Source organism: Physella acuta, unplaced genomic scaffold, assembly GCF_028476545.2.
Source record: "Physella acuta isolate Inbredline_101_S28 unplaced genomic scaffold, ASM2847654v3 ptg000472l, whole genome shotgun sequence".
NCBI lineage: Eukaryota > Metazoa > Mollusca > Gastropoda > Physidae > Physella > Physella acuta.
Window position 1 is genome coordinate 120,001 of NW_026731991.1, and position 22,500 is coordinate 142,500.

The 22,500-nt window shown below is 33.7% G+C and overlaps 2 protein-coding genes across 5 annotated transcripts in view; both read right to left on the bottom strand.

Moving 5' to 3' along the window:
- The window catches only part of LOC131943884 (E3 ubiquitin-protein ligase XIAP), a 17,660-nt gene extending 9,815 nt beyond the window's left edge, over window positions 1–7,845 (bottom strand). For both annotated transcript variants that reach the window (XM_059304191.1, XM_059304190.1), the window contains exons 1-6: window positions 7,780–7,845; window positions 5,324–5,394; window positions 3,438–4,154; window positions 2,938–3,113; window positions 2,702–2,744; window positions 1–83 (exon numbers count right to left, since the gene is read on the bottom strand). The exon at window positions 1–83 is cut by the window's left edge and continues 25 nt beyond it. In XM_059304191.1, coding sequence (XP_059160174.1) covers window positions 1–83; window positions 2,702–2,744; window positions 2,938–3,113; window positions 3,438–4,154; window positions 5,324–5,394; window positions 7,780–7,796 — 1,107 coding nt within the window. In that variant the 5' untranslated portion in view covers window positions 7,797–7,845. The remainder of the gene's footprint in view (window positions 84–2,701; window positions 2,745–2,937; window positions 3,114–3,437; window positions 4,155–5,323; window positions 5,395–7,779) is intronic.
- A 2,748-nt stretch (window positions 7,846–10,593) lies between these two features.
- The window catches only part of LOC131943883 (putative inhibitor of apoptosis), a 31,218-nt gene continuing 19,311 nt past the window's right edge, over window positions 10,594–22,500 (bottom strand). The window contains exons 1-9 of one of the 3 annotated variants that reach the window (XM_059304189.1): window positions 16,399–16,435; window positions 15,756–15,792; window positions 15,016–15,390; window positions 14,138–14,455; window positions 13,488–13,660; window positions 13,252–13,309; window positions 12,786–12,890; window positions 12,068–12,175; window positions 10,594–11,678 (exon numbers count right to left, since the gene is read on the bottom strand). In XM_059304189.1, the coding sequence (XP_059160172.1) occupies window positions 11,479–11,678; window positions 12,068–12,175; window positions 12,786–12,890; window positions 13,252–13,309; window positions 13,488–13,660; window positions 14,138–14,455; window positions 15,016–15,390; window positions 15,756–15,792; window positions 16,399–16,407 (1,383 nt within the window). In that variant the 5' untranslated portion in view covers window positions 16,408–16,435 and the 3' untranslated portion in view covers window positions 10,594–11,478. Of the gene's footprint in view, window positions 11,679–12,067; window positions 12,176–12,785; window positions 12,891–13,251; window positions 13,310–13,487; window positions 13,661–14,137; window positions 14,456–15,015; window positions 15,391–15,755; window positions 15,793–16,398; window positions 16,436–22,500 lie in introns of those variants that run through there. The other 2 variants (XM_059304188.1, XM_059304187.1) reach the window with 2 other exon arrangements.

Sequence of the window (22,500 nt, forward strand, 5' to 3'; positions counted from 1 at the left end):
TGCTACAGCATCAACGACGTTGTATCCCATCTCAACAACAGCTTTAACGGCTGCGTCTCGTTTTAAAGGCTCCAAAACCGCATCTAGTATATTGAATTACAACATAAAAATTCTTCACAGTTTACGTCTTTACACTTTGATTTAGCAAAACATTAAAATTTATGTTAAAATGTGTGTCATATTATGAAATAGCATATAGGCCTACCTGGCGCTACCGGGGTTTCGGGAATAACATCACATTTTAAATTAAACGTCCGAAAAATGCATAAACTCTAACCCTCGCAACCATAACTAAAAATATTATCCTAAATCAAATCAAATAAATCATAAATCAATCCAAATTCCGATTCCTATCCCTATAATTTTCCCTAACATTATCCCTACACCAATCTGTATCCTTTAGCTGTACATAGGGTTGACCACATGGGTCAACCACATGATCCCTTCATATGCTGATATCACAGAAATATGTGAAATTAACTTCACTTGCCAATAGGACCGTCAGTTTTTTTTTAGATTTTCAATACCTATCCTTTTCTGAATCTTTTGTCTTTGGCATGGTACTTATCTATAGTAATTTCTCTATCTCTATCTTAACCCTATCCGTTTCCCTGTCACTGTTCTATGCTATTTCATTTTCTCTATCCCTATACATGGTATTATACACGTACACACACATAATACGTATACCCACACCTACTTCATCATCTCCATCTCCACCTACACCTAAAACTACACCTGTACCTGCACCTGCATCTGCATCTACACCTACACCTACAAGTATTCTAAAAATATACCAATATCTAAACCTATACCTAACCTATTCCTAACATATCCTTAAACTACCCCCACCCAACTATGCAAATAAGTGACCGCCCCCTCAACTCTAGCTCAATTTAGTTCAATAATAGCTTTAACAGAATCTTAACTTTAAATTTAACATTTTCTATTTGATTAATTAATTTATAACTAATGTTTTGACCCATATTAACACGCAATCAAACACAAATTCCAATTTACCCTTAGCTATTACGCATATTCACTAGAAGGATTAAAGTATAGAATACTTCCAATATTTATTATTTACATAAATCAATTTATGTAAGCTAGATGAGATATAAAATAAACTATTTGTTTTTAAAGAGTGCCATAGACTATGTATATGGTTGAATAAATCGAATCTTTCGCGTCCACCGGCGCCCGGGCGGTCTGATGGCGTTGAGCACCTAGAGCCCGCATTTGAGCACTGTGTTGTCTACATTTGTTCTAAAGAGCACCCTACTATACGGGCACAGTGAGTCCTGGGAAAGTGTAACCGGTGGCTCCCGGCGATGTCCCTGATAGAGGGCGGTCACCGAGGTGTGCTCTAACACACTGATAGTGAGGGTGATTATAGTACACTCAATGTTTTCATACAGCACGCTCTAAGACGTCTGGGCGGCAGTGTACCAAAAACTTGGCTCCGGTCAAATACCCCCTGGACATAAACCCCCTTTATAATAAATTGAAAGGTTGAGGGGTAGGGGGTGCAAATCTAAAGTTTCAGAGGGGGGGGGGGTGCAAATCGAAAGTTGTCCCCGGGCGCCGGGAAGGGTCGCTACGCCTCTGTCATATACCAAAAACAAACAACTCAATTGAAGGCTGGCACAGAAGTTTCCAGTCGAATTTGGGATGTTGCCACCCAAATATTGAGAAATTCATTGCCTTTATTAAAAAGGAACAATCGCTTCAAGAGGTTTACTGTACACAGATAAATTCATGTCACTGTTTACCAAAACAGAAACAAAAATATTGATAGCAGCGCTCGAATTTCACATGTTGTTAAAAATTTTAATGAGCCCACCATTATAGAGTATTTGCGAGGCATCGCTCACAATCTCTCTTTTTAGTTATAATAAATCCCTGTTTTTTCTAATGTTTGTTTTGTTTTTAATTATTAATTTTAGTTCTCATTATCTTTTGTTTTTTCCTTATATAAACTTCAATTGGGGGGTTTTTGTCCGGGGGGTTCATGTCGCGGGGGGTTTACGTCCATGGGGGTTTATGTCGGGGGTTTTGTCCAGTGTTTCTTCCAGACTTTTTTCTCCGGGGGGGGGGGGGGGGCACTTGAAATTTTCGGGGAGCGGTAGACTTTTCTCGGGGGGGGGGGGGCGGACACTGTTAAAAGTATATATTTTTTATATAAATTTCATTTCGTTCGGGATGGGGGGGGGGGGCGGTAGACTTTCTTCGGGGGGGGGGGGGGCACAGGGGGTTTGTCCAGGGGGTTTATGACCGGACACCTAAAAACTTGCCGCAAAAACTGGATCCAAAAAATATAACGCCGACATTACATACATTGAAATAACTTTGTTTTAGAAAACAAGGTCATCTGTATAAAAATACACTATTGTTAACGCATTAATGAAATCCTCTTCGAATGTTATGTCAGCCTTTCTTCCCAGTTAGTAGCTACGCGTAAGAATAAAATTGTGATTTTAAAAACTATTCTCGGATTTTGGCCACGCCAAAGGGCCCGGCCCCCACCTACCACATAACGAGGTCTGGCTGTATGGTAGTTCATTATTTGTTTTGAACATCTATTTAAAAGAAAATATTTATCCCGTTAACAGAATTTGCCAGTTAGTTTTATTTAGCGGAAGCTGGGATAAAATATAAAAATCAACAGATTTTAAACAAACACATTGACACAAATACATACCTAGGCGAACATTTAATTCATCCGACACCAACTGACGTGAACTCTGGAAAGGAGACACGTTTTAATTTTAAAAACAACCACAGGCTATTGAAGGTAAGTATTTTATTGTTCGCTTACAATTTCCTTCTTCATACATTAAGAAATCAGATCAAAAAGTTACATACAGTTAATTTACATGATCAACTTTTTGCCCACTCCATCATTTCACCTGATCAACTAGATAAGGTGACATTTACCTGATCATGGTCCTTTTTTAGTTCCTGGACACAGTCTACGAAACCGTGGCCCATTCGTTGACGGATGAAATCACAATTAAGAAACCATTTTGCATGCTCAACATCAGGTTGCTGTTCATCTCCACAGTTTTTTAGTCTACCTCCACAGTGGAAACACCGGACGCATTGTCCATAACCTGCGGTGAACATGCAATAACACATTAATTATCCATACTAATGCAAAGCTTGAAACTTAGAAATAATCATTTTAACAATAAACAATAAACAGCCGTTTCTTCTGTGTAAGTGTAAGTACCAAAAAAATGTAACACTACTTTTGTTAATGCTAAACTTATGTAGTAAAATGTTGAACTAAACAATCATCAACAAAGAATGTACGTAGTTAAAATTACAACGAACTTAATAAAGACAATTTCAGTAACTAAAGTGCAGTTAGCAAAAAAAAGTTGTCAACGAATAAATTGAATTGCAAATAAAGAAAACTATAAAATCCACATTACCAAGGTAGTAAAAGCCCGAATCTATCCATTTTTCTACAGTACCAGTCAGATCTTGTGGCAAACCCTCATAGGATGTTACTCTTTTGCTTTTCAATGCGTATTCAGGAGATTTAGGCTTGCTGATGATTATGCCAAGCTCTGAGTATGTTGGTTTTCTAGCTCTAGTAGGTTTTTGGCGTTCACCTGAGGTAAAACTTGTAGGGGCTACTACTGTGTTGGTTGGTGTTGATTGTTGTGTGGTTCCTGTCTGTCTGCTGGTATCAAGGTTTGCGTCTGTTGACATTGGTATGTTATCGCTGTTGATATGGGTTACCATGGAACACCCAGGCGACATTTGCCCGTGGATTTCCGCCACGTCGTCCAAGAGAAGCCAGTCCTGTTTGGTCGAACAGCAAGAGTAGCAGGTAACTCTGTCGTCGTTGTCGTTACCTTCCCCTGTGTACACGAACCCGTGGTTCGCCAGCAAAACGACCGACTTCTGACCTCGTTCCGGATATTTAACATATGTTATTAATCTTTGCCTCTCGTTGTTAAATAATATCCATGGTATTCCTTGTATCGACACCGGATGATTTCGTGTGGCTGTCTGCACATTATACAATGGTACCTGCGCATCATCTTTCTTCTTACTCTTCTTTTTATCAAGCCTACGTACTAATTTTGGAGTTGTTTTCCTAAAGTGCCTTTCTTGCTTCTTTTTTGAATATCTACATTTTACTTAAAAAATAGAACAGATGAATCACAAATTACTTCTAGCAGTTTACGTTTTTCTGAATGCTATTAGGAAATAATTTTAGTCTGTCTCATGTGGGCTACTTGTGGTATGTTTTGGTGTGAGTGTATACAATAACTTGAGTTCCGTTTCATTTAATTGGACGTTATATATAGTTATTTAGGATAGGGTGGTGGGTAAAAATGATAATCTTTAATATAAATTGTACACAATCTCTAAGCCTATAAATAGGCTTTTTGATCCTTAAATTTGAGAAACATCTTATTTTTAGGTTTTATTTTTCTTACTTTATTCCTCGTGTATTTGGCATTTTAAAGTAAAGATCCACCGTTAGACTAGCGATCCGTTGGGCATATGAAGTAGAGTTCGTATGTTTCTTGACCTAGGCATTTGAAGGGATGGTATGGTCAGCACTAAGCCCAGCCGCCTTTAATTTTACCACTATGTCACTATTAGCTGGGTCGATTCAGGGACGTCCTGCAGTCATAAGTCAGGACTGAGATCCGAGCTCGAGTCCTTTGGGCTAGGAACCAAACGCTTTACCATTTGACTACGCCTTTATATTTTTTTTAAATTTTGTTTTTTACTTATTGATTGGTTATAGGTTGTAGACCATAGCCCGAAATGACATTTAACAATTTCAAAATAATCAAAATGCTGTCTTAATAACTACACAATGTAATTTCTTTAGTTGTTCAGGTCTTATTGAATAGAAATGGGAACGATATTTTAATCAGAGGCGTAGCGAGGATGGGGGGATGGGGGGGGGGCTGCGGACCGCACCGGGTGACACCATTTAGGGGGGTGACATCAAGGCAAAAAAATAGCAAAATATATACAGAAAAAATATAATTTCACTTAATTAAATGATTAATTTCAGTGAATTAAATAGTCTTTTAAGAGCAAAGTGGACAAATACCGACACGACTGGGAGGGAGGGGGTTGACACCATGACGTAAACCTGCTAATGACAAAGAAAACATGCATCATCCAATACTAAATATAGCCACCCACGCTTTTCTAGATAAATAGTAATTCACTTTGTTAAAATAGCTCTTACATTATTCCATAAAAAATGTTCATATTATTGTTGAATGTATATTAAAAATGTTTTAGTATACCACACATCTCACAAATATACATTTCAATTTACCTTTAAATCTCTTTTTGTCTATTCTTCTACGTTTTCCTTGGACTCCAATCTTGTTTTTTTTCTTTCGTCTTCTGTGTTGTGAATAATGTTATCTGATTTTAATTTTAGTATGAATAATGGTTTTTGTGAACTCTAACAAGATTCTTACACTTAGAAAATAAACAAAACACATTTTCCCAGTTATTTAGTTATTTTTACTTTCTCATATATGAAGCATATTGTGTTGACTTTCAATGCAATAAAGCTATAGAAACATTTTTTCTTTTAATTTTAATACTTACATTTTTAAAATATAATAGATTTGAATAGAAGAAAAGAATAGCGCTCCAAATGAATGTTAACATGTGTACAGAATTGAGCGAATAATTAGCACTTTATAAGCAAAACTTCGATTTAGTTTTAAAAAGTTAATTAAACACCCAATCAAGTCATATTTTATGTCACATGGCATTGTCGCCGAGTCTAGATATACGTGAAAAATTTAAAACAGATCAGTCCGGTAGAAATGATAGTTTTTTTTAATAATCGGAAATGCCGTAAAGTACAATTTTCGTTCACTTAAAATCACTTGAAATTTGAGGGAATGGTCAATAAGATCATATATATATATATATATATATATATATATATATATATATATATATATATATATATATATATATATATATATATAATTTCTTTCAACTAACTGAAACTGCATTTATGTTATCTGTATTTTAGAAACCAAAAATAATATATAGTTCCAGTTCCGGATATTGGAGGATATTTAAGTATAAACTAATATTCTTAAGCATGAAATTTCGTAAACCCAACTGAAACGATACTAAAGTTATCATGTTTACACACACAGGCGGAAAGGTTTGAAAAGCTCCAGAATCTTATAAAACGTCAAACTTTGTCAAAATTTTGATGAACATTTTTATACGATTACAATGCATCTACTATATTCCGTATACGATACAGTAAAACGCCGATTACTGTTAAAATTTCATTTATTAATATTTTTTTATGTCTTAGACATGTGATATTGGTAGCTTATATTATCATCTTTTAATTTCCCCATTTTTGTCTATTACACAAAAAATAAACGATAACAGTATATGGATAAAAAAAAGATCCACAAAAATTTATGTTTCACAATTTTCAAATAGGTGTGAAATTTAAACCATCTCTAAAAAATTATATTTGAGGTAGCCACTTGCAAAACCTGCTGAGTCCACTTATTAAAACTTTTTTTTTCTCAGAGATTTTTGTTAAAGGCCGTAATTTTAGAAGTATACTAATTTTTTGAACCCCACCCAACCGAATTTATGGATCGATCAAAGGCAGCGTACGCTTATCGACAGGGGTTAATTTAGGGTCGTGGAGAATTTTGGAATGATAGATCAGTATAAGTATTACAGCGACCCTTTAACATGGTCGTTTTTTTTTTTGTTTCTGGCCATGTTTAGCCACAATGTCAACCATCTTAAATGAATGAAAGTAGGCTACATGTAAGAAAGAAGTATTATAATTGTAAATCTGTATCAGTCCTCACAAGCCAATGATGAAAACTGTGATACTAAAGCGAACACGCAAGGCATACGGACCCTGTAAATTATGTCAAAGGCAAAAGAAAAAACTGAAGCAGTCACCCCTCATATCATGTACATGTTTTGACATCGGGTAATATTGCATCCCATCTATTCCCAACATCTATAATCAAATTAATATGTTTGTGTACATATGGCTTACTTATTTCTCCCACCCCTTCCTCCCTTTCCAGGTATTCATACCGAACTCTCCCCCCTCACGACTTACAATCTGTATTTTCAGAAATGGAGCTCATACTTTGTAAACATCCTGTACAATATGTACACATCCACGGCGTTAAAGAAATAGCTATTAATGTAAATCTACTAACTCCTCATACGTCGAATAATGAGCATAGTAAAGCACTGGTGGTTGGTTGTGGTTAGGGTTAAGTTTAGAATTAGAGTTAGGGTTTTGTGTGTTTTTCTCATAAGTCCTCAATTTTCATTTAGACATTTAATTTCAAATGTAATATATTTCCTCAACCCGGGCAATGCCGGGTATATACTGCTTAATAAACAAGCAAGTCATGGTCCTTTACAGATAGGTTTTTCACAGAGACCAGTGCAGGGCCTAGTCGGGACGGCTAGTATAATTATATTTAATTAAAAATTTAATAGAAATGTAAATGTATTAAATAAAGTCATTGTTTCCCCTACCGATGTTCGCTGTCCTTAATACTTAATATCAAATAAGTGAAACGAACATTTATTTTACAAGGGTTAGAAAATCGTTTGTTTTATTTTGTAATGTATTGTTTGTTATTTTGTGTTCTGTTATTTTATGACGGAGAAAAATGTCTGAAATAAACACTAGTTACCATTTACTTTGCTAGTGTTAAACCAAAGTTGTAAAACATTTTCAAGAAAAAATTGTATACTTACCTGTTTTTAAAACTCATTGTTTATAAGCTCAGCTTATTTTTTTCTTGTTTCTCATGACAAGACTTGGCTTGTTTAATCGTTGTAAAAAAAAATCCGGGAATTCCCGGAGCCTATATTTGCTAAAAATATTTTGTGCTCAACAGAAAATAACTAAAATCATGATTGTTTTCGCATGTTTTTATTTTTATTTTGGATTCTTTGCCCATTTTCATTTAAATGATAATTACTTTAAAAAAACTTATGTGTTTAAAATACAATTTTTGTGACGCTATTAATGAAAAAATAATTGTTTTACCCGATCTTACACATTTGTTTTTACGAAAAGTTGAATCTGGATTTCTCCGTTATTTGATAATCGTATTTTAAAGCTGTCAATTGGCTTTACAAACTACACAGAAATGGTATTTTCTGCAATTGTCTGAAACCAAGTTCAGAAGGAGAAAAGAGGAGGTTTTTGGGTTTTGGGCTAGGAACCCACGATGGGAAACGAAAGTGCTACTAAAACGGAAACAAATCTAACTCAAACCATCATGGGAGATCATCTGAGGATTGAGGCAGATTTGCCTGATATGACGAGTCTAGATGAAAGCCACAAGGAAGTCTCTACTCCGACACAGTCCTTAGTGACCCCCAAAATTATTACACGAATAGGAGCTTGGAATGTGCGTACCATGTACGAAACTAGCAAAACAGCTCAAGTGGTCAAGGAAATGTCAAGATACAGGATAAAAATACTGGGTATCGGCGAAAAGAGATGGACAGACTCAGGCCTGACTACACTCGGATCAGGAGAAACTATAATCTATTCTGGGAGATCTGATAACCAACACCAGGAAGGAGTTGGTATTATCTACTACACAAAATCGACAGGACCCCATAACATGACATGCGAAGATAGGGTCTAGCAACCGAAAATATGAACTCTGCTTGGGTAGAGAAGGGCTAGGAGATATTTGTATTTTTTTTTTACAAAAATAGTACTATTTTTATATAAGTAAATATGGCATCTGGACAATTGAGACAGTGTTCCGGAGTTTTACCGAGGGTAGTACAATTTTTTTTTCTAATCCCCTGGGCCGATGTACAACCTCAAGAGTTTTCAAAGAGTTCCTACGTGGGAATTTCGATATATAGCTCATATAAGGAGAATTTAATTCGCGGTCACGTTTTAGCCCTCGTCGTGCGAGCAGAGGCTGACCGATAGCATATCATAAAGGCCGATTCATTTACCCAGGTTTATGGAAAAAATTAGCCAGATTTACAGAGCCAAAGTTCCTAAACATTGTTTTGAAAATAGTCATCGTTTTTCACCAAATTAACCATGTTTATATAGGGAAAATTTGGACCGGTAGCTTCTAAAGGCCTTGCGAAGTTTTCCCGAAGATAACGCTAATTTTTTTAGTGACCCCCAAATTCTATGACCTCAAGAGTTATTATTGGGTTTGTACTTCCAGATATTTGTATTTTTTTGTTTTACAAAAACAGTACTATGCTTATATTAGGAAATATGGCCTCTGGTCAGTTAAAACAGTGTTCCGGTGTTTTCTTGAGGATAGCACCATTTTTTCCCTGAATCCCTGGGGCCCATGTACATCTCCAAGAGTTTTCAAAGGTTACCTACGTGGGAATTTTTTTCCGATATATAGCTCATATAAGGAGAATTTCACTCGTAGTCGCTTTTAGCCCTCGACGTGCGAGCAGAGGCTGACCGATAGCATATCATAAAGGTCGATTCATTGACCCAGGTTATGGAAAAAATGAGCAAGATGTAGCCCTCCCGGAGTTTTCCCGAATATATCATAGTTTATTTTTCTAGCTCGGAGGGTCGATCTACGACCTCAGGAGTTATGAAGAGGTTCCTACGTAGGATTTTTTTTTTCGATATATAGCTCGGTCAGTCGAGGTAAGTTTTGACACCCTCTTCGTGAACTTTGGTGCCAACAGGCACCTGCTACAGTGTTCTATTGTCCCAATGGAGGAGCCTGCGGCGCCGGGAAGAGCCCGATTGGACACCCGAGCAGTTTGCTTTATATATATGCCTATATATATGCCTATATATATATATATATATATATATATATATATATATATATTCTAGTCAGTGAAACAATTCTATCTGTTGTGTCCTGATTTATTTAACACCAAAATCATCCAGTCTCCCTTTATAAATCAATGATGTGGTGGATCTATAAAAAAAATAATCTCCCCGGCAAATTTTTATTATGGCACCCTTTTTAGACTATTTAAATAGGAGTGATAAGCCATGAAAAGTTTTGAAGTTTTGCCTATCTTTCACACTACAACTCTTTTAGATTTTTTGCAATGCCATATTGTTAGTTACTGTAGAACAGTTACTGCTGTAGTATATTTGTTTATTTAAAAAAAAACCACTAGTCTATCACGGTGCGAAAAATATTTTTAGCCAGATATTAGAGGCCCCCTAAACGGCTAGGGTCCCCTGAATTGTGGGGTCTGGGGATATAGTAGTTCCGCCCAATGTTCCCTCTAAGCTGCGCAGTAGTTTTGAGCTGCCGCACAGTGATTTTATAAAATAAATATATCCTTGTATAAGACTTTTAGAACTAGCTTATCCTCCTTAGAGGGAACATTGGTTCCGCCCCTGGAATATAAGCCTATATTTATAAGCTACACAAAGTTGCTAAAGCTAACCTTATGTGTTTTTGCAAAAAAGTACAAAATTGGAAAACATTTTTTTTACAAAACATATTTTTTAATTTCAACATGGGTTGAGAAATATTAAAGATGAGATAGATTTCTATATACAAATATATTTTTATTGAAAATCTAATTAAAATTAGAACACAATTTTAAAAATAAAAACATCATTAACATCACATATGCTATAAAAATTTGAAGAAAGGTAAATGTGTGCCTAAATGTAGCCTCAATATTTTTAAGAGTTACAACCATTATTTTATCACAGTGATAGGAAATTGAAGTTATATAATTCATATGGCCTATTTATTTATTTTTTTACAGATTTTTAGCAAATGAGTTTTTCTAATTCATTGTTTTATTTTAATTTTAAAAAAAGAGTATAAATTTGGTAAATCGTTAAAGTGATCTCACTTGAATGTAAAGGAGGATATTCATATTAATACCATACAGTTATTGCTTAACATTTTTCAATAATGCATGTAGGTACAATACATATAAATATTGCTATTATTTAACATGAAAGAGCAAATATTTAAAATCTTGTAATATCAAATGCTGTAATAAGTACAATTAACATTGAGCATTTTAAATAGATTTAAATAACTTTTTCAATAATGCATGTAGGTACAATACATATAAATATTGCTATTATTTAACATGAAAGAGCAAATATTTAAAATCTTGTAATATCAAATGCTGTAACAAGTACAATTAACATTGAGCATTTTAAATAGATTTAAATAACTTTGAATAATGACAAGACTCTGGGATAAAATATTGTTAGTAACATAACAGAATGGCCTTTACAAATGGGCTATAGTACTTAAAAGCCAAGTTAAGTTAGTTAAAAGCTGCTTATTTTAAATTAAGCTTTAATAGTAATTATACAACCAGTGCTATTCATTTTATTTAGTCGCCTGTGGGTTATGTGCATGTGTATGTATGTATGTGTTTATGTATGCATATGTATATGTTATTGTGTATATAATTTAAATTTAACCTTTTATGTGATATTGCACTTTAACCCATTGATGCCTTTACAATTCCCTTAACATTAACTCGACAAACTGGACAATCCCTCATAGCTACAGCACATTCTCCACAGGACACAAGATGACCACAGGGCAGAAACACAACAGAAACTTCTTTGTCCATGCAGATTTTACAAATTGTTTGCAGACGGAGTTGGTTGTTTTCTTCTTTCATGGCTCTGATATTTTCTGTGTAGAAAGAATAAAATTATAATATAAACCAGCATAGAAAAATAAATGTAACATGCTCAATGAAAATACTGATCATGTTGTTTCTATTTAAATAAAGGAAAATATTATTACAGAAAAAAAATAATTAAAAACACAAAACCAATTCAGGAATTTAAACAAATTTGGTGACTGAAAAAAGCTAGAAAATTACATTATTGCCTCTTACATTTCTTGTAAGATCATAAGAGAATTTATTATGATATAACATCATAAACAATAATACACAAAGGTATTTTTTTTCAATTCATTTCTGTTTTATGTTTATTTCATAAATATTATAAAAAAAAACTAAATAAAATTACTAATGTATTTTACAAAGTAAAACAACAAATGAAACTTAAACCTACCTAAGATTTTGGATGGATCCACTGCAGGTTCACTGTTTCTTCTGATGTTTAACCTCTTTCCTAGCAGGTCAAGTTTTTCTATGATGTTATCAGCAGACAAAATGTTGGCTGTACCATGCAAAAATAGTAAAATAGATTCAGAATTAGAGAACTAGGTGTACACAATTTTATTTATAGTAGATATTCCATTTATTTCAAGAAGTAATTTAACTGAATTATTAAAAGCCACAGTACAATATCTCAGTCCACCACAGTCTATGGTTATTCAAATATAAACTGATTGAAGTTTCAACTAATAAAGACCAGCTATTTCACAATTATTTGGGCTTAAAAGATTTCAATTATTATATAAACATAATTTAAAATGCCATTCTATTTTTCACATTTTTTTGTTCATAAAAGAAGTCAACAATAATTTTTTTTAAAATCACGAAATCTTAATGAAGTTTATACCATACCAATGTTATAAAAACTATTGCTTATCTTACATGAATAATATTTAGTTTTTATTTAAAAATAATATGTATTAATTATAAACATATATTAATTATAAATTAATTATAAATTAATAATATTTATTTATTTATTTTATTTCATTAAAATTACAATATAATAATTTAAATAGAAATACCACTAACCTTTAAAATGTGCCATTCCTTTAAGATCATTATTGTAGTAGGCCAACTTATAAATAAAGATGAAACATAGTTGGTTTTACCTTCTTGTTTAACTAGTTCAGCAGCCTGTAGTACATCAGCAAACAGATAGCCCAGATCTACAACAGCTCTGACTGCTGCATCTCTTGTCAGATTTTCTTTGGACACTGAAAAGGGGAATTATTTTAAGGGTTTTAAAACTATACATAATAAATTCAGAAAATTAATTTAAAAACAAATTGTTTTATATTTTTCAACTATCAGGGAAAGGCAAGGCCTAGTGCTGGACTGCTGACTAAAAAGTCTTGAGTTCAAATCTGGGATCCAGTCAGTAGAACATCCCTGGGTCCACCCAGCTCTTTGGGTACTTATCTCACATTAGGGAAAGTTAAGGTGGCTGGGCATAGTGTTGACCAAATTATCCCTTTGTATGTGGAGGTTACAGAAAATGGTGAACTCTACTTGGAGAGTAGACCGTCAGGTTCAAAAGGGAAACTTTTCTTAACTATTAAAAAAAGGTCTACTTACCAACACAAAGATCTGATTCAGCTACTCCCATAGAGTCTGCTACCAGTTTTAGTGAAATCTGAAAATTTGTATATTAGAATTTTCTAAATCAAGTATAAATAAGTGAATACTTATTACACAATGCTTCAACAGGTAATTATTTAATAATTCAAATATAAATTAGCTAGCAGGCCTATCTAATATTATATTTTTAGTAGACTAAAACTAAAATAAATTAAAGACCAGATCAAACCTACCTGGTCTCTGTCTCTGAGACTCTGTACTGTATCTATGAACGCCTGACCCAAAGTCTGGCGGAGATAGCAACACTTAGGGAACCATCTAGCATGTTCTACCCACACGTCATCTTCATCTTCCCAGTTCCTGAGTCCACCACCACAGTAGAAACATCTGGCACAGTCACCATAACCTGTTGAAAGAAATTTTGTTTTTAATACATTTATTTTTTTGTGTTTAAACCTTTAAGGCTTATGCATTTATAACATGGAATAATGTTGACCATAACATTATTAAATATTTGGTATTATATTGAATCACAATTTAGACTATAGTAGCCTAAATTTTAATATATTTTTGTCCTATACAAATAAAATAGGTGCTAGATTCTACTTGTGAATTTTTATTTCACACTTTCAAATTTAAATGGTTTCTATTCATTCTTTTCACAATGCAGTTTTACAACACTTAAGTTCCTAATGTAATATAGAAAAAAAAATTACTGATAATTATGAAGAATAAATTGTATTTTAAAGTTTTCTACACATTTATTCAATTTTATGTGTAGATAAATTTTTAAAATTGAATTTATTCCTTATAAATATTAATACATCACATGAAAATGTATAGATACAACTTTGATAAAATAAAAATCCCAATTTAAACCGACCTCCATAATAAAAGCCAGCATCAACAAGACTCTCCACACTTAGGTGATGTCCCCTTGGCCACCCAGCAAAACTTTCCTGTCGTTTAACTTTTAGGGCATAATCAGCACGTTTGGGCCTCTCCGTCAGTATCCCAAGTTCACTATAAGTGGGCGTTGGTCTGTCTCTGCTTGCATGTTGTCCATTTGTAGATGTTGGTGTGTTTGTTGGTCTGTCTCTGCCAGTTTGTTGATTGTGTGTAGATGATGGAATGGACGGTCTATGCTCAGCTGGAGTTGAGCTAACACTTGTGTGGCTCAATGCTGTTGAGTTAGATGCATCTGAAGAAGTAGGTTATATAAATACATTTTAGTTGGAAATATTTTATTGCTTTAGCCTATATGTGTAAAAGTTGACTATTGATAAGAAGATAAAATATATAATACTGAATATACAATGTAATGAATAACAAAAATAATGACATCGATTTGTTAATACATGCATAGGGTCTATGTATGTCTCTATCAATCCTATTCAGGTGGAATTAGCTATACAAATATTCAACTAAAAAAAACAAACTACAAGGCAGCAGTTGTTTGGTTTTGGAGTTGTCTCTTCTAGAATAGTTGCTGTTACCTGCTGTTACCAGCTATCGAGCCTAATCTGCCCTGGGGTTCGAACTCTAGAGTTTTCGATTTAGCAGCCATAAGCTTTACCAACGCGACCACGTCGACCCCTACCATTATAACCAAATAACCTAAAATCAGATGATTACATTTTCTCAAGAAAAATTCAATGGTATATAATCTTTAAAAATGTATACAATGGTGACTAAAACTCCAGAGTTTAGATAGCAAAAATAGTTTTTTAAAATACTTGAGTATTAGAGATAACAGCTTACCAGCATAATTGAATCCACCTTCTGCCAAATTTGGGTCTCTCAAAAGATGCTTTCTAGGCCAAGCTGAGAAAGAATCTAGTCTTTTTGATAGTGGTATGTATTCTTTATGTATGGGATCCATCATTACATCTAGTGCTGGAGATGTTGGGTCTCTGCTTTGATTTCTGATTTGGCTGGTATTTGAAACTGGTACTGTTGCTTCTTTCTGGTCAGTTGTGGACTGAGCTGATGCCACTGAAGCAGCTAAAGCTGCTTGCTGTAAAGGCTCTAAAACTGTGCAATCTTCTAAACCTGAAGATTGTCTTGTTTGTGGAGTAAATGATGGAACTAAAGCTGAGGATGAACTTGGGTTCAAGGCTGTTGAATTAACTGCAGCTAAAGAAATAAATTGCATTAATACATTTTAGCCTGTAAATAGTTTATTGCATAAGTGCATTGATGGAAGAATTAACAAATTGTCTAGTAAAAAATAGCATTATGATATTTAATTACAGTAGGCCTACTGAATTCACTTTATATAGAATAACAACAAAATTATATGCATTATGTCTATGTATACCCTTTCCCTGACTAATCATGGGGTTCGCCAGAGTTTGTTATAGCTTTTTACATCAGCAAAGTTATTTACTAAGTTATCTTAACTAACTACACAAACATTAATAAATGTGTGTGTTTACTTAAGTATATGGGAAATATATGTATATAATATTTTTTTCTTTAGAAATAACAAGTAAACTTACAATTAGAAGCTGATAGCTGGCTTGAGTTGTTTCGTTCCTGAGAAAGAATAATAAAATATTTAAAAATATTTTTCTTTGAAGTTTCATTTAAAAAAAAAAAATAGTAACAAAACCAACAGATTAAAAACAACATCAATGTAAGAGTTTAAGTGGGAAAAAATCTTTAACTCAAAATGAAAGTAGCTATATTTGAGATTTTTATTGCAATTAGTATATGAATGTGGGATGGAGTCGTCTAGCGGTAGAGAGCTGGACTGCTAACCCGTAAGTTTTGACTTCGAATCCGGGTTCAAGTCAGTAGCCCGTCCCTGAGTCCACCCAACTCTGATGGGTACCTAACTCACGTTAGGGAAAGTAAAGGCGGCTGGGTATAGTGCTGACCACACTATCTCTTCATATGCCAAGGTCACAGAAACAAGTAAACTCTACTTCACTTGCTCCATAGACTGATAGGTTTGAAAAGGGAACTTTACTTACTATATCAAAACATGAATATCAAAACATAGAATTTCCTTGAACATTGTGATATTTTCAGATAAACAAAAACAACAAAACTATTGGAAACAAATTTGTTAACATAAAACTTATAATTAACAGCTATTTTTTAATTCTATAGGAAAACAAGCATAATTTAACATAATACCTTGCTCATTTGTAGAAGACCTAATGGACAGCGAGGATTCCAAGTAACAACAGACTCTGTCATTTGTACCTAAAATATTTAAAAAGTTAACTGGCTCAATACACCACATTTTCTTAGATTAATTAGACATTATTGTTCTCACTGATGTGTGTTCACGACATAATTTTAAACATCTATAGCAGTCAATAAATTTTGGTTACCAAGCTGGAAGGAGCTAACCACTGTGTATGAGAATTTATTATTTTGTCCTGGCATTAATGGCATAGATTTAGCATTTATTCCACAGTAAACTAAACATCAGTTAAAACTATAATACATTTTTGATACAATTCAACATAAGAAAAGTGTCTGCAAGTTTACATAAACACTAAATAGAAACCAACTAACAATGTAAATTTATTTTTAAAATAGCATTTTTTTTCAAAATTTATTATAAAATGTGCTAGAGAGATTTACTTGAATAAAAAAAGCCTCTTTCAGCCAACTGCATTGTAGTAAGTTGCCCATCAGAGAATCTTTCAACAAGATTTGTTAAATGAGCATTTTCAGAATGGTGAGGCAAAAAATCAGGATTGCTTTCAGCTTGTTGTGTTATTTGTGTAGCTGTTCTATCAGGTGAAGGCAACTCTGAACCTGTATGCCTACTTGCTGATTGAGAAATTTCATGGATATCTGGAATTTTATTTAAGTTGATTGGCTAATGACTCATCACTGATTCTTAGCTATGAAAACCTAAGTTTAAATTTTAATATTCATGTATATATTGCTGATGACTAACTGTTTAGTTATGTCCAGTAGAACTTAGAATATTAAATAGTTAAAAGTTATTAAAATGTACTATATTCATTTCATTAAGGCTCAAAACAATGTGGACATTTTGTTTTCTAGGCTGATAAACAATTATTATACTGTTTGCTATTTTTTTACATCATCCTTTTAAAATAGTTCAGATTTTAATATAAATATTATTTACTTAATATTTTTTTCAATAAAATGTTTATAGAATTCCATCACAATTTAAGTTCCAAATTAATTGCTTATTTGAGTTTAGTAAATTCAAAATACATTTTTAATAAGCCCATGATGAAGTATCTTATATGAGGTTATAGGTGATAATAAAATTATAATTATTTTCAATAATGCATAAGAGAATGATTTATTTTTAAATAAATTTGTAATAGGATATATTTAAAAAATACTTGAAACTTATCAAATAACTGAAAGCTGTTAAAAGTTTGCTTTACAATATTCATGCAGAAAAAAAATAACAAAAAAAGAGTAAATCGTATTAAATTGTCTTCAGAGTTATCTTAAATAAGAAAGTTGTCTGCAAACAAAGAAGGTTGTGATTTAATACATACTAAGAATACTAAGCAAAAAATTAATGTCACTAAGCAAAATGTATACCTACCTTGGAGCTGATGATTAGTCATAGAGGGATCACTTTCATCATGATGGCAGCACTGTGGGCTTAATTCAAAGTGTGTTTCAAATGTGTTGGTAGAAATGACCAACCTAATACGACATCTGCAAATCAAAAACTGCTCCGAAGGTGTAACTGACACAAAAATATAAATATAAATAAGCACAGTATAATAAATTATAGACAACAAAAACAAAATGACTAAAGTTATATTAACCTTACATCATTGTCAGAATCAATAATAGAACAATTAAAATAAAACATGAATTAAGTGTCTTAAAACTACTTTTGAAAGCTAATTTGCTCTTTTAGTTTAAATTTACCAACAAATTGAATTAAAAAATCAAGCCTTTCTAAATCCTGATAGAGTAGAACTAAAAAATAATGGAGGCTCCTTTGCTAAAAAAAAATAGATTAACCATGTTTATATAAAAATTAGACTTACTAAAAAGTCTATATCCAAAATATGCTAGTACATGGGCATCAAATCTAGGGTCTGCAATACGTTTCATGTTTCGGAATGTCATAAGTCTTCTTATATAAGCTATGTTGATTGTTCTTGATTCAATTGAAGCTAATAAATGAGTAAAAATGTAAATTAGAAACTTATGTAAAATTTAAAAAAGTAGATACTTAATGTCTTAAAGAAGAGCTTAATTGAGATTTTGCAGAATTATTCAAATTGATTTAGTAGACCTACAAGAATCTGTAACACTTTAAAAGTTCAATGGTCATCATAATTAAATGAGTATTATTAGGAACAAATGCAAGCATAAACATTGAACCAGGACAATACAATTTTCACAGCATCTAGCTTTATACTGTCAGTTGTTGGTCAAAGTTATGATGATCTATAAATAGGTTTTGATGAGATTTTATAGTAAAAAAAAAAAATTCAAGATAAGGCAAAGTGCCACAAATACTACAAAAATTAACTTATTAATATCTTAATAGAATTTTTAAAAATAAAAACTACAAATAAGCCTTTTACAAGATACATCATTCAAAGTGCCATTACCTCGGTTGTATGGGGTAGCATTGTTGGTTGCCTGTACAATTTCTCCATTTGATGCAGTTCTTGTAACAACACACTCACTGTTGTGAAACTCAGGACTAGATGGTGTGGTATGAGCAAGGAAATCTTCTACTTGGTGAATTCTGCCACAAGAAAAGCACTTTACTGTATGATCTTCCACCCTGTAGTAAAACCCAGCCTCAGCTAAAATATGAAATGGAATACTGAAGTTGTGGTTTGAAAGTCTTCCGTAGCTTCTGATTCTTTGGTCGATATGGTTAAAGGCTGGAAAAGTCTGTAATACTATTTTTGGCAAAGGCAAATACGGTGATTTTAATAAGTAGCTAAATAACTTTTCAAGATCACAGTCACTCTTCCTTCTCTTTGATGGATAATAAATTAGGCAAAAAATATTTAACAGTTGTGCTGTGAAACTTGACTTTGTATCCATAAACAAGCATTTAAAATAAATAAGTAATAGCACCAGCAAGACACTGATATAAATAATCAAATTATGGTGGGAAGCATACATTTTTTTTCCTGAACAAGTAGGTTTTTATTTATTTAATTTAATTAAAGGATGGAAAGTTTTAGTTCTCATAGAAACTGTTTATCTTTATTCTTTCAAGTCTGTCTGAAAAAAAGAAAATAATAAATCATTAGATCTACATATTACATATATTAATTTATATTTATAGTACATAGGAAATATACAATATAGAGTAGTCATAGAGGAAGAAATTAAGAATGTATAAAATTATATATTAATATTATATATAATGTTGGGCCATTTGTAATTTTTGTTTGTTTTGCTGAATTTTAAATTTTAAGAAACCTATAAGTTGTATGGTATACATCATAGTCAAAACTATTTTCATACAGTTAGGCCTACTGTACAGTGTGATTTACGCTGGCAGTATTATCTCTTCCACTCAAGAGCTCTTCTTTAAATGTTTACATATTGATTTTTACTACTGCTATAACAAATATGTGAGACAAATAATATTGTAAGAAATAATTCAATTATTTCTTACATTAATTGAAGTAACACACACACACACAAAGACAACTATTACTAGATCTAGATCTATAGATTTTAATCAGTAAAAGATTTAGATCATGTTTAATGTCAACCAGTGGCGTAGGCAAGGGGGGGTTAGGGGGGGTTATAACACTTCCCATGGACTCACACCCTTATATATATATATATATATATATATATATATATATATATATATATATATATATATATATATATATATATATGATTTTATATATATATATATATGATTTTATACATATGGAAAAATATTTGAACCCCTCCCATGACCAACTCCTGGCTACGCCACGGATGTCAATTATATTCTAGAATATAACACAAATCCAAGTTCCAAAATGATGTCATGAAATAGGATAATAATTTATCATTTTAAAGGTCATCCTCATAATTGTCCACATTGGTTATTAAAATATAGACATCTAGATCTAGATATATTAAAACTTTAAAAAAAAAACTGTATTTGAAAAAATATCAGTAAACGGCACTCTCGGCCATGATCAGAGCCGGCGTTAGGGGGTGGCAAACGGGGCGGTCGCCCCAGGCCCCGCGCTTGAAGGGGCCCCGCGCTTCAGCACCGCCATTGTTGCCTGAATTAGTTTGTAAACTTAAATAATCTTTGCTGAATTAAATTTAAAAAAAAAACCCAACTAAATGGCCGAAATTGTTGGATGTTAAAACTGAGGCCACGGCTGATGTTAGTGAGTTATCCTCTACATGGACTGGTACAGACTGTTATTCGATACGAAGACATTTGTCTGGCACGGTCGACTCGCAATTGTCCTGAGGTGACTGGAGATGGCGGTCGCGAATTAGCCCCCGACCTGACATGGGAGGTAAAGAGATACCCTATTGTATGCGGACCGTTGAAGACGTTTTTTTAGTGAGCAGGCGGGGGTGCCTGTAGTAAACAGTCAGTGACCTGATGATGGCTTGCAGAGGAGGAGGGGGGGGGGGGGGGGGGAGAGCGGATGGGGACATGCCCCGGAAATCCAGAGTATATATCCCTAAAATCATAATTTATACACTGTATGGGCATCTTTTGAGTAATTATGCATATTCACCACGATACGTTTGATAGGCATCCATACAGTAATTATGTTCATATTTATTTTATATATTGTCAGGTCATCTTTAAATACATTATACTTGTATTTATTTTTATATTTTTGAAGGGCGTTTATACAGTAATTATGTCCATTTTCATTTTGGTAAACTTTAACGGGATTCGTAAAGTGATTAAGCACATGTTTATTTTAATTAATTGTAGGGACAGTGGCGTAGCGAGGTCGGGTGTCACCCGGTGCGGCACTTAAAGGTGTCACCCCCCCCCCCCCCAGAGGCGCAGCGACCCTTACTGGGAAAATTTTTTCAAATTTTCGATTTGCACCCCCCCCCACCTCAAACTTTCGATTTGCACCCCCCTCTTCTCTATATATTTTGCTATTTTTTGCCTTGGTGTCACCCCCCTAAATGGTGTCACCCTGTGCGATCCGCACCCTCCCCCGCCCCCCCCCCCCCCTCGCTACGCCTCTGTATAGGGATATTCAGTATAATAGTTAAGGCCATAGTGATTCTTGTTTTAAAATAGTGTAGGCACACTAAACAAATTATAAAGTCTATACTGTTTGATACATCGGGCCGAGACTGTTTTATGGTAAAGTTCTCCTGATTTCTAAAACGTCTAAATTACCGGCAGTCCGAGCATGCCATCGAGAAAGTCATAAATAACATGAAGCTGGCTGTCACATGGTTCACTTTCTAATTTTAAACACGGACCTTCTCTTGTGATAACGCAGTCTTAATCTGTAATGTAATACGTGGACGCTCGATAAAAACGCACCTTCTCTTGAATGGCTGCGGTCAGAGATCCAGTAACGTAGTACCCGAACTGATTTTTTTTAGGGTTTGGCATCCCATAGATTTAAATGTACAGTTATCCTTCACGGGCTTCACCTCACCCCACCAACAGTCACCCCCCCCAGTGTTCCACCTTACTGAGCGTCCGTCATTACATTTGAGAGTCATTTCATTTGGATATCTATAGCTGTAAACAGTGTTTTTCACGATTTGAGCTTATTCCGAAATCTATCAATGTTTTGCTATTTTCCCCGGCATCCACAGACTTTGAATGCCCCTGTTAACACTCGATAAATTGCGAAAATATCGATTCTATCACGTGCCACTGTGGACAGATTTAACGTTGCTTCAAAGTGCCCGAAGGTATTAAGTCAGCCAAACAGTGCCTTCAGTACATTTGGAGTATTCGGGATTTCTTTCCCAACACGCCGATCGCCTACAGAATCTTGCTAACAGTTCCAGTCACAGTAGCAAGCGCCGAAAGAAGTTTCTCCAAACTGAAGTTGATCAAGAACTATTTGAGATCAACGATGTCCCAAGACAGGCTCTGCGGCCTGTCGATTCTGTCAATAGAAAAAGACATAGCCTCCAGTTTGGACTATGATGATATAATCATGGAATTTTCCTCACGAAAGGCAAGAAAAGTAGATCTTCGTTTGTGAACGTACTGGTAAGATTTTCATAAATAAACATTAATGTAAAAAAATCAGGTTTGAAGCTGACGTTCATCGCCTCTTTAATGCGTGT